Here is a 17,870-nt window from a genome sequence, read left to right as displayed (position 1 = left end):
GTCAAGAAGAAGCACATTAAGGTCCTGGAGTGGCCTAGCCAGTCTCCAGTCCTTAATCTCATAGAAAATCTGTGGAGGGAGCTGAAGGCCAAACGTCAGCCTCCAAACCTTGGAGAAGATCTGCAAAGAGGAGTGGGACAAAATCCCTCCTGAGATGTGTGCAAACCTGGTGGCCAACTACAAGAAACATCTGACCTCTGTGATTGCCAACAAGGGTTTTGCCACCAAGTACTAAGTCATGTTTTGCAGAGGAGTCAAATACTTATTTCCCTCATTAAAATGCAAATCAATTTATAACATTTTTGACATGCGTTTTTCTGGATTTTTTTGTAAACCTACCATTAAAATTATAGACTTATCATTTCTTTATCAGTGGGCAAACATACAAAATCAGCAGGGGATCTAATACTTTTTTCCCTCACTGTACATATATAGCATTTTTGGGCAATTTGTGTCAAATCAAATCAAACTTTATTTGTCACATGCGCCGAATTCAAGTGTAGACTTTACCGTGAAATGCTTATTTACAAGCCCTCAACCAACAGTGCAGTTCAAGAAGAAGAAAATATTTACCAAGCAGACTAAAATAAAAAGTAACACGATAAGAATAACAATAACGAGGCTATATACAGGGGGCACTGGTACCGAGTCAGTGTGCAGGGGTTACAGTCTAGTTGAGGTAATCTGTACATGTAGGTGGGGGCAAAGTGACTATGCATAGGTAGCAAACAAACACTGAGTAGCAGCAGTGTACAAAAGGGGGGGTCAATGTAAATTGTCCGGTGGTGATTTTATGAATTGATCAGCAGTCTAATGGCTTGGGGGTAGAAGCTGTTGAGGAGCCTTTTGGTCCTAGACTTGGCGCTCTGGTACCGCTTGCCGTGCGGTGGCAGAGAAAACAGTCTACTGTGACTGGAGTCTCTGACAATTTTATGGGCTTTCCTCTGAAACCGCCTATTATATAGGTCCTGGATGGCAAGAAGCTTGGCCCCAGTGATGTACCGGGCCGTTCGCACTACCCTCTGTAGCGCCTTACTGTCAGATGCCGAGCAGTTGCCATACCAGGTGGTGATGCAACTGGTCAGGATGCTCTCGATGGTGCAGCTGTATAAACTTTTGAGGATCTGGGGACCCATGCCAAATCTTTTCAGTCTCCTGAGGGGGAAAATGTTTTGTCGTGCCCTCTTCACAACTGTCTTGGTATGTTTGGACCATGATAGTTTGTTGGTGATGTGGACACCAAGGAACATGAAACTCTCGATCCGCTCCACTACAGCCCTGTCAATGTTAATGGGGGCCTGTTCAGCCTGCCTTTTCCTGTAGTCCATGATCAGCTCCTTTGTCTTGCTCACATTGAGGGAGAGGTTGTTGTCCTGGCACCACACTGCCAGTTCTCTGACCTCCTCCCTATAGGTTGTCTCATCGTTGTTGGTGATCAGGCATACATACCACTGTTGTGTAGTCAGTCAGCAAACGTAATGATGGTGTTGGAGTCGTGTTTGGCCACACAGTCGTGGGTGAACAGGGAATACAGGAGGGGACTAAGTAAGTACACACCCTTGAGGGCCCCCAGTGTTAAGGATCAGCGTGGCAGATGTGTTGTTGCCTACTCTTACCACCTGGGGGTGGCCTGTCAGGAAGTAATAATAATAATATATGCCATTTAGCAGACGCTTTTATCCAAAGCGACTTACAGTCATGTGTGCATACATTCTACGTATGGGTGGTCCCGGGAATCGAACCCACTACCCTGGCGTTACAAGCGCCATGCTCTACCAACTGAGCTACAGAAGGACGTCCAGGATCCAGTTGCAGAGGGAGGTGTTTAGTCCAAGAGTCCTTAGCTTAGTGATGAGCTTCGTGGGCACTATGGTGTTGAATGCTGAGCTGTAGTCAATGAACAGCATTCTCACATAGGTGTCCCTTTTGTCCTGGTGAGAAAGGGCAGTGTGGAGTGCGATTCAGATTGCGTCATCTGTGGATCTGTTGGGGTGGTATGCAAATTGGAGTGGGTCTAGGGTGTCTGGGAGGATGCTGTTGATGTGAGCCATGACCAGCTTTTCAAAGCACTTCATGGCTACCGACATGAGTGCCACAGTGAAAGCAGGATATCCTTCTCATCAGACTCGTTAAAGGGAAAATTTTCTTCCAGTCCGCGGTGAGTAAGTTATTTTTGCTCATAACAGACGGTAGCAGCAACATTATGTACACAATAAGTTTAAAAAATTACACAAAACGCAAAAATAAATGACAAAGTAGCACAATTGGTTGGGAGAATGTAAAACGTCAGCCATGTTCTTCAGCGCCAACTTTTATTCCAATTCGTACAATATGTTACAAATGTGTAAGTGCTTAAGATCCCGGACTGCATCTTTAAGCATTCTGTCCATCTGAATATCACCAGTTGCTCCCTCCCTCTCTTCCTCTCCATCCTTAACTCCAACATGACTCCCCCTCTTCCATGCCTGTGTGTGTATGTGTGTGTGTATGTATCTCAGGGCCAAGCTTTGACAAGGCTTTGGGTTGCTAGGAGATGGCCCTCTGTTGCCGTGGCATTGGTCGTTAGGTGGTCTGCCTGCCTGCGAGGGCTGGAGTGGGTGGGGGTAGAAGGGAGGGGTGGAGGGCAGAGGAGGCTGATGGGAGGAGCTATAGGAGGATGGGCTCATTGTAATGGCTGGAATGGATTAACTGAAACAGCATCAAACATGTCAAACACATGGAAACCATGTTTCCCTCCATGTTCCATTCCAGCCATTAGACAGAGCCCGTCCTCCTATAGCTCCTCCCACAAAGCCTCCTCTGATGGAGAGACAGACGCAGACATTAGGCAGAGCCAAGCGGTCGGTATAGGGTGGGACTGGCCTGTCTAGGATCTGCCCCTTTGTCACTATGATTGACAGGTAGGCAGGACAGGAAGAAGCCTATGGGTCAATCAATCCTGGCTGTGGCACAACCCTGGGGACCGGCCTCTGACGTGACACTATGACAGGCACCTAGAAACCAGTCAGTCAATGATGGTAATGTGACATGATCAATACATTGTCCAGCTCTGAATGAGACCCCTACGTGTTATCTATCCTGTGGTTTAATTAAACATACGCGGACGACATAGACAGTTTTAAACTGAAGTTCTTTCAAATGAAAATAAATGTAGCATTTAGCAATGCATTAGAATGTTTAAACACAGAATAATGATTCATAATTACACCAGTTTTTCTTCGTTCTTTCTCTCGGTCTTACACGATTCTCCATCTCAAGCTTTTGCTCTTGCTTTCTGTCCGTCAAGCACTGACTCAGGCTCATGTTTACACGACCTCTCCGTCCCCATCCTTCTCCCTCTCTCTCAGCTATTAATACATCCTCCCACTAAAGTTTGTCCAAACTTCACTCTCCTACGTTCTGATACATGCCTGTAGTTTATGTTTAAGGAGTGATAGACTGGGCAAATTATGCTTGCGGTGCCTGGCATCATCGTCTTCTATGGGTTTGGAGAGCAATTTAGTGTGTGTGGGGGGGGGGGTTATGTGGTTATGTATGCATATTTGTGTGAAAGACAAACCAACAGTCCTGGACACATGATTGTAGATGGATATCTACTCTCCCTCCCCTCTCCCACTGTCCATCATTCATTCATATCTCTCTCTCTGCCTCTGCTTCTCTATCCAGGTGGGCGATGCCATGCGGAGAATGCAAGAGAGAAACAACATCGGCAAGGTGATCCTCATCACCGAGCCTATGCCAGAGGAGGAGAAGAAAGAGGAGCCTAAGAAAGAGGAGAAGAAGGAGGACAAGAAGAAGGATGACAAGAAGAAAGACGACAAGAAGAAGGATGACTCCAAGAAGGAGGACAAGAAAGAAGAGAAGAAGAAGGAAGAGCCGAAGAAGGAGGAGAAAAACGAGGAGAAAAACGAGGAGAAGAAAGAGGAGAAGAAGGAGGAGCCCAAGAAAGAGGAGAAGTGAGAGTGAGGGATTGATGGATGGATGGATAGTCAGGCAGGCAGACCATAGGGGAGCTCTTGTCCTGGGAGCAGGGGTTTGGTTTGGGAGGGGGTGACAGGGCAGGGGAAATGTGGCGGGGGAGGGAAAGGGAGGTGTGGTGTGTGTGTGGATTGGAGTTGGGAGAGCGGGGGATGGGGGTGGGCTTTATAGACACATTGAACAGCAGTCAACTCTGTCAGCCCTACCATCATCTCTCAGACCCCTTCCCAGTCCACTCTGACAGCGAATACTCAGGCCTGGGCCTTTACCCACCCCTCCCCCTCCTCCCCTCTCTCTCCTCCCCCACTCAAGCAAGGGTCACCTTATTTCTGAATCCCTCACGCTCCCTCATCCCAAGGCAGCTTAATGATAGCCGGGCTCACAGAACAGCTCCCGCCCTCACCTCGCCACCATGGGAAAATGACCACTACTATACGCTACCCTATGACTCATGTCATAACAGTCTGAAGGTGTTGCCTGTTGAGACCCCAGAGAGAGAGAGTCCGAGAGAGAGACACACAGAGGGACAGTGTGGGTGTAATTCCCAGGCCTGGGGTGCATCACCGTTGCCTTGACAACGATAATTCGACCCGTTCCAACTCACACAGTGCCCCTCCTCCCTCCATGTCCCTCTCCATGTCGACTCCCACTATGCTAAATTGCCCTGCCCTGACTTCCACCTGTCACCTCTCCTTCCTCCCCTCTCCCTCTATTGAGTTGCCCCTCCCCCTCTCCCTATTGTATAGACAGACAGACAGACAGACAGACAGACAGACAGACAGACAGACAGACAGACAGACAGACAGACAGACAGACAGACAGACAGACAGACAGACAGAACCACACCCACCCACCATCTCACATACGGTCCAGTGTTTTGTTATGTCACTGTGCATGAGTCAGTCAGTGTTTGCTTGTCTGTGATTGGCTGTCAGCTCACCTGGAGATGTTTGCATGGCTGTGTGATGCTTGACTCCAAAGCCAGTGGTTACAGAACTCCCCTGTCAATCACCACTACCCACTCTTTATTTAAGTATATAAAGAAAGGTTAGTGACACGTCCCTTAAATGCCAGGGTACTTCTAGTATCACACAGCTCCGCCCTCACAGCTGAGCCCACACTACAAATCCCATAATCCTAGAGGTGACGCACTAGAGACCAGACAATAGCGTGTGACAGGATGAAGCTCCAGACAGAGAATTAATGAGCCATTTGGTCCAGTATTAAATAGGGAGGGAGAAATTAGGGCTTAGTTCTGGTGCTCTGTAGTCACTGATGTTTCTAATGAACCAACTGTTGGCAAGCAGTGCACAGTGTCAATTAGGAGAGAAAATTGTCTCTCTTCAAACAAGGCGCACAAACACACACACACACACACACACACACACACACAGGGCGATGTGTTCAAAGGGGCAGTATTGTGTAGAGACACGAAGACATGTGAACGGAGTAAGATAGAGTTGAATTCCACCCAGTTCCTTGATATCAGACCCTACTCCTCCCCTGACATTCCACTCCTTTCACAGTGACCGCTTGCCTGTCGTTCACCCTGATCTGAAACAGGGGAGTTTAGAAGGGTAAAAAAACTCCTGCTGCTGTGCATTCTCACCCGTCCCTCCCCCTTCTCCTTTCTCTACATCTCTCTCTCTCTGTGGTCGGCATAGCAACAGGCACCAGGCTCGTCAGAGATGGGGCTCTGGTCTATTTCTCGGTCTATCGAGAGTGAGTGTGTGAGTGAGCAGTAAATTGTCTAATGAAACCTCGGCTTTAGTATTAAAGCTGTAGTACAGAGCAGTAAAATCAGGCTAACATCCAGGTTTCTATACTCTGGAAATATTTCTATTTGTATCGGTATATTATGAGGATATTCAAATCCCATATAGTCTGTGTGCTGGTGGCACACCTAGGGCCACAATCAGTAGTTGGCCTCTCCCATATGAATGCACTGCTGCCCCTTGTGGACATAATTTAGAACAGCAAGACTGGTTTTCAGAAGTTGATTATAGGCGACTCCTTTGTATCAATAAAGCGAGGTTTTGTTTACGTCCTCCTCTACATTATATTGAATTAATCTGATATTCATTCTTACGTCAGAGATTAATTGTCTATAATAAACCATGGGCTGAAGCTAAACCTGTTATGTGCAGGAGTCCTGCAGTACGGACTTCAAAAACACACCACTACTATCCCATTTGGAAATATGTGAGAATCCATGCTCTTCACACACTTGTCTGTCCGCCTGCCTGTCTGTGAAGAGTCTCAGATGGTGACTAGTGACTTTGTAAAGAGGTTGTTGTGTTAGCATGAGTGACCTCCCTCATGTTGTGTGTCAGTCATTGTGTGTGAAGATGTGTGTGTCCTCAGGTCGTTTGTCAGGTTAAGAAAAGTCTCCCACCTCCTCAACCCCATTACAACCTCCCCTTCCTTGCACTCTTTATCTGCTTCACAGCTGTCTAGCTCTAATCCTTTGTTTCTCTCTCTCTTTCTCTCTCTCCTCCCCTTCTCTGACGAGGCCAATGTTAAGAGGACAGTTGGTATAGGTATTTTGCACTCTGCTCGCTGATCTTAATGCACTTCCAGGCATGGCAGTCCCACTCCAGTCCCACGGTCTCTGACTCCGCTCCTTCCCCACTCAAAGAGACCATTACTGTATCTGCTGAAACTCACTGGAAGTACAGTGGAAGTGACATTTTTCCATGCACTCAAAACACAAACACTCATCTCCTCCTCTAACTTCTGCTGGGTGGCAGCTCAAATGAAACCATTCATTCATCCAGGGCTGTGAAAGTGACGACACGGTGTAGCTGGGACAGCAGTGGGCCTGGGACAGAGTGTGAGTGCCATGCCGGTGTGGGGAGTGACTGTGTTCTGTCAGGCTCTGGTTAGTGTTCTTTTCTGATCTGCTGGGCTCCTTCTGTGAACCTGTGGACCGGTGCTTTTGTTTTCTGAATGCCATGTGAGAAGCTAATGCTTCAGTAAAAGGATGTTTTACTTAATAGGTTCTTTTTTTTGTTGTTGTTTGACTTAAATGTTTTTTTGTTTTGTTTTCCAAGGGGTTTAAAGTTCAAAGTTCATACTCTTTACGCAGGGACCTGCCTAACTACATTCCTTTTCAATGTGATGAGCCTTTCTGTTGGGCCTGACCATTTGTGCCAAACTGTATGTACTCCTCTGTCAATGCCTTGACTACAACGGTGCATTCAATGAAAAGGAGAAGAAGAAAATATGTTTCTGGGTACTTTTCCTATGACCTTGTAGAAAAACAAAAACAATCTGTGTATGATTTCTGTCCCAAATGCTTATGGGTGCTGATAGAGTTTTGCTACAGTTTACAAAATGTTCTAGTTGTTTCTGATTGGTTGGGGTCTTGCTCTCATGCCTCAATCCTAACACACAAACACACACACACAATCTCGTTGAGAGGCACTTCCCTCCATATCCAAATTCCTCATTGTGCTAGTCTCAGATCAGCGAAATGTGTTAAGAGTATTATCAGGCCTCAGACATCTACTACAACAAACTGATCCCACATCAGTCGACAGGCCTATGCGTTTATATTCAGACCATATAATCTCCATAACAGTGAATGGACAAGGTGCATGGACGATTAGGCTGCACAGCAAAGCAAACAAACTCAAATCTTCTTAGAATTGCAACCCCAAAAAATACAAATATATTTTTAAACTAATTCTTTCAAAAATATACATGACCAGGCAAATCATTGAATCATGGAGCATTTCTTTCATCCACCTCTCTCTAGTTTAGCTTTGTGAACACCACCATACTCCGGTTTCCTGTTTCTCTTAGCCTGATTCCAAATGGTTTGTATGGGATGAGAGAGAGTGAGTTAGCAGATGTGTAGGGGATGTCATAGCGAGGCCATATGGCACAGCTGCACAGATAGAAACCCAGCTCTAGGTCTGTCCCAGATGCAACATATCTGCCCTAAAGCCGATCCCAGTTCACATACAGCCTGTTGGTCTCAGACATTCCATTATCCTCTATTGCACCTCGAGAGCTCTTTGGTTCTAGTCAATTATCAGTTAGCCAAAGCCCCGCCCTCTCCCCTCTCCATACACACACATCACATTAACATCTGGAATTCAATTGCATGCATCCAATGCCATGTGGTGCAGAGATTATATGTCATTTGATTCAATGTTTTTCTTCCTGTTTGATAGAACCAAAAGGTCTCTTAGTTGAACTCAGCTGCAGCACACGGGTGGGTGGGTGGGTGTAGTGAGTGGCTAGGGCGTGGGGTGTAACTGGGAGTCAGAGAGGAGAGGATGAATCTGATGTTGGCTGTGCCTGAGCCCTAACCCACTCCTCCCAACCCCTAGCGCCCGATTGCTTTTCCAGCTTGGTGAATCTACGTTGTATGTCAGATTGAATTGCTTTTCCAGCCAAACACACATTCTTATGCAAGAGCTCTAAAACCAGAGATGATCCTTTGAGAAACTAAGGCATTTCATGCATTGGAAAACATCACAGCGCCCAGCTATATTGTTCTAGATAACGTGCTGATTGTTTCCTGGGAGTAAAAAAAAAAAAGGGTTTCATTTGATTGGCAGCAGTAATATCACTGTTTCACATGGTTTCTCACAGATCATTCCAAACAGCCTCCTGTCTTGATCAGAAATGACTGCCTTTGAGTACATTTGTCTGTCTTTGTTTTTCTCTCTCACACACACACTATATCGTTCTCCTTTCCAGTCTTATGTCAATCGCAGTGCTGGGTGGAGTGTATTCCTAGTTAGATAGATAATCCCAGTGTGGAGATTATTACCACATCCAGAGGCGTACAGCCCCCCCCCTCCCCCCCTAAAAGAAAACAACCCAACCGCTTCTGGCTGTCTCTGGCTCTTCATTAGCAATCACTAAAAACTGTTGCCATGTGCCAACTACCAACACATTCCACGACTCCATAGAGATGCTGTGAGTGTCTGGTGCATTTGGCTAGGCTTGTTACGATGTGTATAGTACACTAGGATCTGTGTGTAGGTGACCCGGAAAAAAAGGCATGTGTGTGTATAGTTCACTATTCCTTCCACTGTATTGTTCAGTAGTGTCTCTGTGCAGAGGGAGTCCCTTTCCCTTTCCACTCCCATCATCATGGTGCCAACAGCAGCCAAATCACTGCACCTATACCCGCTCGTGCCCCCCTCGCCTCTCCTCACTGCACCCATACCCCCTCCTCTTCCCTCATCTGGCACTGTCAAGTCAGCCTCATAACAAGATGCACATGAACCCATCTACGGGAAAGTTTCAGGTAAAACAGGTCCATTGTCACTTTCCCGTCCAGACAGCTCAGATTCCACACATGGTTTACTGTGAGACAGCTATTCGACCTACACGTTGATTTTGTCATTCCTTCTCTCCTTCTCTCCACAGTGTTGTTTTCCACTCGTCTACTAAGTTGTCTCCGCTTTGTTTTTTTAAAACCCTTTGAATTGATGCTGCTTCTGTGCTTGTCTGGGTTTACTGCGTACGTGGTGCCATGCTGTCCACAGTATCGGCTCTAGAGCTTGTAACGCTTCAATGTGTAATGTTACCATATGCCTTACATGTTTTCCAGGACTAATAAAAAAGCATAACGAAAAAAAACCACAAAAAAACAACTGACCCCGGAGCTGTGGCTTTGTTTGTGTTATTAGGATTTTACTGTGAGGAAACCATATTGAACTGCAATTACTTGATATGTTGTGGCTCATGTTTTGAGTGCGTTTACATAACGAATGTGAATGCTGTCAGCGGCGGGAGTACCGAAAAGGTATGCACGGGTACGCGGTCGCGGTAAGATAAAGACGGGAATGTTTACTGTCAAGTCTCTAGGGATTCAAAACACAGGAGAGATCAAATAAACAACAGCTGCCAGGACTAGTATTGGTCCAATGAAAATAAAACACTTTTCAGTATATCCTGTCACTATCATCCGTAAAATACCTGTGGAAATGATATTGGTCCTGATTGAAGCATGAACAACAGCACAACTATAAAACTCTTAAGAACCAAAATAACTTATCTCATTGGCTTATTACTATACGGACTCACACAAGCGTTCCAAGATTTCTAGGGAGTCTAGGGACACGGTGCAAAAGACATTAGCGTACAGATTTAACACCGGATAGACACAAACACCTTCATAAAAACACAGAAAAGACTATCCTTGTCAGGTTTTGTTTGTGACTTGAGACTTGGCAGGGTCCTCCTCAATCCCATGAGCCCTCAGTACTTCAGACAGGCGACTCAGATAGGTGGAGTCTGGATAACCATTCCTGTGTGGACACAAAATTACATTATGGTGGTTATCTCAAATGGCACCCTAATCCTACATAGTGCACTGCTTTTAACCAGAGCTCTATAGGGCTTTTCTTACATAGGTTACATCCTTAATGGCACCATATTCCCAAAAGTAGTGCAATATATAGGCTGGCATTTGGGATACAATCTAGGTAATAAAACGGCCAGCACATAACATTGACCCCCGACTTTCTGCTCTTTACTGTTGCTATTTCAGTCGAGAGCCACTAATGGGTACTGTGACTCCAGTACTCACCCAGACTTGCCCCCCTGCAGGCTGGTCTTGTGGGGGATGCTGTCCCAGCTGACCCTGGCCCCTGGCTCCCTGCCCGTCACAGTGAAGGTGAGGCCTAGCCTGAAGGCTTTCTCCAGCCGCGGTAGGAGTTTTCTGGTCCTCTCACATAGGGGAAGGTAGGCCTCAAATACTCCCCCCCGAAACGCAGAGCCAGGCGAGGGGTGGCCCTCCTACAACAAGAGAGGGACAGGTGGCAGATAATGGGGTGTGTTCCAGATTGCAATAGCCAACAGACAGTGTTAGGAGTTAAACATGACAGACCGTAGAAATGCAAAGCAAGACATTACTGACAAGGGATACTTAAACTGAACATTTGAATATAAGCTGATTTAATAATACCAAGAGAGCATTTGGACAGTTGAGGAAAATAACACATGAATGACATGACACATTAAGAATGTCAACAGTAATTGGCCCATCAGATAGCCTGTTAGAGAAGTCTTGCCCTTACCCCCTGAATGCCATCTGGGATGCTGTAGGTGATCTTAACGACGGCGTCTCTGCCATGGCCTGGCAGGCTGAAGGGCATCTCAGCGTAGCTCATGTTACCCTGGACGCCCTGTGGAACTGCCACCTCAGCCTTGGGGCAAACCCTGCATTGGACGTGGGCTTTGAGAAGGCACTGTGTGCACAGGGTCATCCCACACCCTGTCCTCGTCACTGACGCCCCACTCTCCCCACACACACAGATCTGTGTCCGTGCCCCAGACAGACTAGACCTTCCCAGGCCGTGACGTGTCAGCGCTCCCCGTGACCCGGGCCTCTCCTGGTTCTCTGCTCCACTAAACTGTCTGTTGTTGTCCTTCTGGGTCACTCCGGATCTCATGTTGCTTTCTTTTGGGGGCGCGACCATGTCTTGATTGGTACCGCCACCATTCACTGCTCCGGGCCTTCCTCCATTGCCTATCGCTGAATGGCTGAGAAATGTGTCAGTCTTGCTCCCGTCTGCCTCCATGGTCCCTTCCCTCTCCACTCTCTCCTTTATGACAGGGTCTTTCCTCGCTGGTGATTGGCTGACAACTGTGTTCTTGTGTTCTGATTCGCTGTTCCTCATCCTCTTGGAAGAATCACTCCTTTGGACATCATTCTTCTTCCTGTTGGCACCAGGCCCCTCCTCTCCCCCTCGCTGAGTCTCAGACATCCACTGAGGGCTATTGGTCTGAAATTGTGTGGAGTTCTGGATCCCATTCACCTGAAATGGACTGAACTGATTGAAAGTGGAGGTAGATGGGACAGAGAAGTCCTCTTGTCCCCCCCTCTGGCCAGTCTCCCCAGGGAACACCTCCCTCAGTGCTGCACCCACTTGGGAGCACAGCTGCTTGGGGCCGATCAGAAACACACTATCTCTCATTGTCTGGATGGAGACCTTCTTGAACCGTTGCCTCACCTCAGCACAGCACACCTCTAAAGTCTCATCTGCTGGGTCAGACACGCCTAACTCAGCCAGACGCAACTCCTGCAAACAGAAGTCTGTCTTCACCATGGCAACCAGCCTCTGCATCTCCAACTGACAGGTGTGCAGCACAGATGAGTCCGCCCCCTTAAGGATGACAGTGATGTCACTGCTTTTGTCTGATTGGCTCTCCCTCATCTGCAGGTCAGAGGTCATGTCCTGTATACGGGTGGCGTAGGCCTCCTTCATGTAATTCCATATCACCATGGAGACGGTTAGCTCTGCACTGTAGGCATTTCTCCTGTCCAAACTATTGGACCACCTGGCTCTGGTTGTGGCTTTCTCAGCTTCACTCTGTCCTGGGTCCTGGACCTTGGACCTGGCCCGCCCAGAGAAACTACTGGCCCGCTTTAGGGTGGACCCTGACCCGGAGGTTGAGATGGTGGTGCCCCCTGACAAGGTGTTCAGAGTTGAGGTGAATGGGGCTGTCTCACCCTGCTGCACAAGGTCTGTTGGTGATGAGCTCAGGAAGAGTCCATTCTCCATAGAGGAAGGGGTGAACAGGGGGTCACCTCTCTTGAACAGGATATCCTCTCCACTACCCTGTGTACCTTGCCTGTAGAGTCCCCCAACACCTGACCCTGCTCTGTCTGAGCCAAACAGGTCATGGCCTAACATGGGTCCAAAACCTGGTCGTACACTTGGAGATGTGTCCCCTACCATCACTGTGTCCCTAGGTCTGGTCCCTAGCCCAGCCGGCCCTAATGCCTTGAAGCGGGGGGCAAACTTATACCCTCGGGCCCCCTCTGTCCTCTTCTCTGTCTCATATTGCTTGAGCAGCTTATCTACCCTGGCGTCCAGGGGTGTTCCTGCTGTGGAGGAGAGAGTGGGTGTGAGTCTCTCCTCTTCCCCTGGCTTGGAGGAACCAGATGTGGATGAGGGAGATGGTAACAAGCTGGCTACATCCTCCACCGCCTCCTCTCTCTCCCCCAGGAGGAGGAACTGTTTGGCTTCGGACACGTCGCTGCTGTTGCCAACTATGTAGATGTTCCTGTCATCCTCACTGAGCAGCAACTTGGGCAGCCTGACCCGCAGGCCCTCCATGGCCCTGGACAGGCCTACGCTGGGAGAGAGGACACTCTTGGGCAGCTGGGCTCGCCGGAGCCTGGACTCGTTCTCCTGGTAGAGCCGGCTCAGGTCCGCACGAGCCCCACTCAGACTCTCCTGCCCAATGTCCCCCACCCCGGGTACTCTCTGTAGGAACAGGGTGGTCAGACCCTCAGCGGTCACGTCCACCACCTCTACCCCATGCTGGCTGAGGATCTCCTGGTACTCCCCTCCACAGTGCCACTGCAGGTAGTGGAACAAGTCTGCATCCATGATCAGGGAGAGGTCCTCTTCCACCATGGGGGGTTCCTCAGACAGACTCACAGCACCCCTCTCTGCCTGGGCTGTCCCCTCCCCCTCCCAGCCCTGACCTCCAGACGTAAAGTCCCTAAGTGGGCCTGAGCCTCGATCACTTTGCTCATCACCTCTCCTGTGATGGTCTGCTGCCTCCTGGGTATGAGTCCTTTTCACTTGGCCCCTAGTGCCTCTAGTAAGGACTCCCAGAACACCATTGGCCCCAGCTGGGGGTGTATCTGTGGAGGCCAGGACCCCAGGGAGCCCCAGTATTTGGGCCAGTGCAGCCTGGACCTGGGAGTAGAGGCCCTGCAAGGTGCAGATATGCTCTGGGTTGTTATAGCGGATCTGGAGATCATGACTCCTGTCAAGGCTGGTCAATGCTGCCTTTCCTCCAGGTAGCTGGCTGTAGTCCAAAGTAACAGACATGCTCAAGATGACCTGAACGGGAGAGAGAGAGAGAGAGAGAGGGGGAGAAAGAGGGAGAGCATGTAAGTCTAATCAAAATGTGTCACTTTTTCCCAATATTGTGTCAACAACGTACCTTATTTGGGTTCAGGTCTTTGTGAGGTTCAGTCAAGGTGAGTTCATACTTCTTCCCGTCCACCATCAGAATGTGTCGGCCATGTTGAAGCACGCTCCTTGCCACTGTGCGGGGTCACCAGAGACCTCAATCAATCTCAGTCAGAGAAACACCCTTACTAAGCACTCCTGCCCCTGGCCTCTCCTTGAAATGTATGCCAACCCCCGAGCCCACAGTTAATGTATGCCAACCCCCGAGCCCACAGTTAATGTATGCCAACCCCGAGCCCACAGTTCATGTATGCCAACCCCGAGCCCACAGTTAATGTATGCCAACCCCCGAGCCCACAGTTAATGTATGTATGCCAACCCCCGAGCCCACAGTTAATGTATGCCAACCCCCGAGTCCACAGTTAATGTATGCCAACCCCCGAGCCCACAGTTCATGTATGCCAACCCCCGAGCCCACAGTTCATGTATGCCAACCCCCGAGCCCACAGTTCATGTATGCCAACCCCCGAGCCCACAGTTCATGTATGCCAACCCCCGAGCCCACAGTTAATGTATGCCAACCCCCGAGCCCACAGTTAATGTATGCTAACCCCCGAGCCCACAGTTAATGTATGCTAACCCCCGAGGCCACAGTTAATGTATGCTAACCCCCGAGCCCACAGTTAATGTATGCTAACCCCCGAGCCCACAGTTAATGTATGCCAACCCCCGAGCCCACAGTTAATGTATGCTAACCCCCGAGCCCACAGTTAATGTATGCTAACCCCCGAGCCCACAGTTAATGTATGCCAACCCCCGAGCCCACAGTTAATGTATGCCAACCCCGAGCCCACAGTTCATGTATGCCAACCCCGAGCCCACAGTTAATGTATGCCAACCCCGAGCCCACAGTTAATGTATGTATGCCAACCCCGAGCCCACAGTTAATGTATGCCAACCCCGAGCCCACAGTTAATGTATGCTAACCCCGAGCCCACAGTTAATGTATGCCAACCCCGAGCCCACAGTTAATGTATGCCAACCCCCGAGCCCACAGTTCATGTATGCCAACCCCCGAGCCCACAGTTAATGTATGCCAACCCCGAGCCCACAGTTAATGTATGTATGCCAACCCCCGAGCCCACAGTTAATGTATGCCAACCCCCGAGCCCACAGTTAATGTATGCCAACCCCCGAGCCCACAGTTCATGTATGCCAACCCCGAGCCCACAGTTCATGTATGCCAACCCCGAGCCCACAGTTCATGTATGCCAACCCCGAGCCCACAGTTCATGTATGCCAACCCCGAGCCCACAGTTAATGTATGCCAACCCCCGAGCCCACAGTTAATGTATGCTAACCCCGAGCCCACAGTTAATGTATGCTAACCCCGAGCCCACAGTTAATGTATGCCAACCCCGAGCCCACAGTTAATGTATGCTAACCCCGAGCCCACAGTTAATGTATGCTAACCCCGAGCCCACAGTTAATGTATGCTAACCCCGAGCCCACAGTTAATGTATGCTAACCCCGAGCCCACAGTTAATGTATGCCAACCCCGAGCCCACAGTTAATGTATGCTAACCCCGAGCCCACAGTTAATGTATGCTAACCCCGAGCCCACAGTTAATGTATGCTAACCCCGAGCCCACAGTTAATGTATGCCAACCCCGAGCCCACAGTTAATGTATGCCAACCCCGAGCCCACAGTTAATGTATGCTAACCCCGAGCCCACAGTTAATGTATGCCAACCCCGAGCCCACAGTTAATGTATGCTAACCCCGAGCCCACAGTTAATGTATGCCAACCCCGAGCCCACAGTTAATGTATGCTAACCCCGAGCCCACAGTTAATGTATGCTAACCCCCGAGCCCACAGTTAATGTATGCTAACCCCCGAGCCCACAGTTAATGTATGCTAACCCCCGAGCCCACAGTTAATGTATGCTAACCCCGAGCCCACAGTTAATGTATGCCAACCCCGAGCCCACAGTTAATGTATGCCAACCCCGAGCCCACAGTTAATGTATGCCAACCCCGAGCCCACAGTTAATGTATGCTAACCCCTGAGCCCACAGTTAATGTATGCTAACCCCCGAGCCCACAGTTAATGTATGCTAACCCCGAGCCCACAGTTAATGTATGCTAACCCCCGAGCCCACAGTTAATGTATGCTAACCCCCGAGCCCACAGTTAATGTATGCCAACCCCCGAGCCCACAGTTAATGTATGCCAACCCCCGAGCCCACAGTTAATGTATGCCAACCCCCGAGCCCACAGTTAATGTATGCCAACCCCCGAGCCCACAGTTAATGTATGCCAACCCCCAAGTTAATCGATGGTGGCAGGACACGAAGCATAATACTTTGCATTTCACCGTTAATTTGCAAATGGATGCAAAATTACATTTAAAAAGAGTGGCTATGGTCAACGAGCCAGATGGAAATCTACTGAGAAGGAACTTCGCAGTGGCAACGATGTACGGTAGTTACTTTATGCCTCTACGTTATGGTGAAATAGTCCATTTACCACCATCACGTCTCCAGTCTCCTGATCTCTTCTCATTCACATTCCATCCCCTACACACCCCACCAGCCCTCCCCTCCCAGGAGCCTCAGACACATTATATATATATACACACACACACACACACCTACTGACCTCCAATGTCCTCAAAGGTGATGAGAGCAGAGCCGGGTGTTGCCTTGACAATGGTGACATGTGCTATTTCCCCTCCTCCATTCCTGGCCCTCAGGAAGTAGATGTATAGCTTGTCTGTCAGCCGGTCCTCCTTTATATCAGTGGGCAGGCCACTCACCCTTACTGTCCTGCACTGCTCCGCCATCTGCTGGGCAAAACTGGGTTACTGACATACAGGAGGAATATATAGGTGGGTATACCAAGCCAAGTCTCCCTTCAACCAAAACCACTGATCGTAAATTGTCAATACATTTGTCATTGACACGTAATAGGCCAACATACAATATTTTTTTGTGGGGGGGTATCTGGATATTTGATCAAATTACACCCTCTGCTGGGCGTTGCCAGGAAACTTCACCAACATAAACGTCGTTTTATTAAACTGCTGTGTCAACGTTAGTCAATGCTATGGAAACGGCTTGAGGTACGGTTGATGTTGATAGTATACTGTGAAGAGAGATGTGCGAACTGTTCACATGACATGCGCACTGACTGCTCGAGGTTCAAATGGAGTCCACAAAGAGCAATCGACCAGTAGTAGGCACAGTATGCGTCAAATCACTTTCATCCACTGTTTCAGAAATAAACGCTAGATGAGTGCGCATAGTTATCCATTCCCTTCCCGCTCTATAAAAGAGACGATCACTTTGACCATCAGGTCACATCTGTGAAAATCAAAGGGATGGGTAAGTGTGCGGACGACGAGACTGACAAAATGAAACTTCAAGGAAGTGCACAAATCCAAAGACACAATCTAAAAGAACCTCAAAGTAGAGCTCTTCAAAGGCATTGCCTTTTTTCACAATGATATCAACGCAAATATCCTTACCGTACCTTTTTAGAAGCCTCTCATATCTCTCGTCTCGCACCAAAGACGTGTACGTGCTTCCCTTGCGTGTTGTTCAAAACATGGATGGAAAGTGAAACTAGATGAAGTAGGAACTGGAGGGTTAAGATTGTTGTTGTTCTTCATTTCAAACGCCAGGGGGCGAACACAAGGCCAGGTTCACAGGTCCAAAAATGAATCAGTGCATTGGTCTACTGAAGACCTAGATTAGAATTGGCCAATAATGAAATACATTTGTCTTTCAACAAATTTTGTGTGTTGTGTGTGTGTGTGTGTGTGTGTGTGTGTGTGTGTGTGTGTGTGTGTGTGTGTGTGTGTGTGTGTGTGTGTGTGTGTGTGTGTGTGTGTGTGTGTGTGTGTAAGGAGCTAGTGTTAGTTTTAGGGTTACGGTTAAGGTTAGGTTTTCGGCTTAAGGTTAGGTTTAGGGTTAAGGTTAGGGAAGC

General features: G+C 48.6%; 2 protein-coding genes across 3 annotated transcripts in view; one reads left to right on the top strand and one right to left on the bottom strand.

Moving 5' to 3' along the window:
* The window catches only part of LOC118384148 (synaptic vesicle membrane protein VAT-1 homolog), a 48,453-nt gene extending 38,846 nt beyond the window's left edge, over positions 1-9,607 (top strand). Inside the window, exon 6 of the mRNA XM_052518690.1 lies at positions 3,667-9,607. Coding sequence (XP_052374650.1) covers positions 3,667-3,960 — 294 coding nt within the window. The 3' untranslated portion in view covers positions 3,961-9,607. The remainder of the gene's footprint in view (positions 1-3,666) is intronic.
* Positions 9,608-9,771: 164 nt separating this feature from the next.
* LOC118384495 (uncharacterized) lies at positions 9,772-17,561 on the bottom strand. Of its 2 annotated transcripts, none has more exons than XM_035771087.1 (6): positions 17,415-17,561; positions 16,542-16,725; positions 13,912-14,015; positions 11,025-13,808; positions 10,535-10,743; positions 9,772-10,253 (listed from the first exon to the last, which is right to left on the bottom strand). In XM_035771087.1, the coding sequence occupies exons 2-6, from the start codon at positions 16,723-16,725 to the stop codon at positions 10,148-10,150; spliced, it is 3,387 nt and encodes a 1,128-aa protein (XP_035626980.1). In that variant the 5' UTR covers positions 17,415-17,561; the 3' UTR covers positions 9,772-10,147. The 2 variants fall into 2 exon arrangements, with proteins under 2 accessions (XP_035626980.1, XP_035626981.1); XM_035771088.2 differs by having other exon boundaries at positions 17,410-17,494.
* Positions 17,562-17,870: the final 309 nt, after the last annotated feature.

The sequence above is a fragment of the Oncorhynchus keta genome, chromosome 5 (assembly GCF_023373465.1).
Source record: "Oncorhynchus keta strain PuntledgeMale-10-30-2019 chromosome 5, Oket_V2, whole genome shotgun sequence".
In the NCBI taxonomy this organism is placed as follows: Eukaryota; Metazoa; Chordata; class Actinopteri; order Salmoniformes; family Salmonidae; genus Oncorhynchus; species Oncorhynchus keta.
This window is presented reverse-complemented; position numbering and strand designations above follow the sequence as displayed.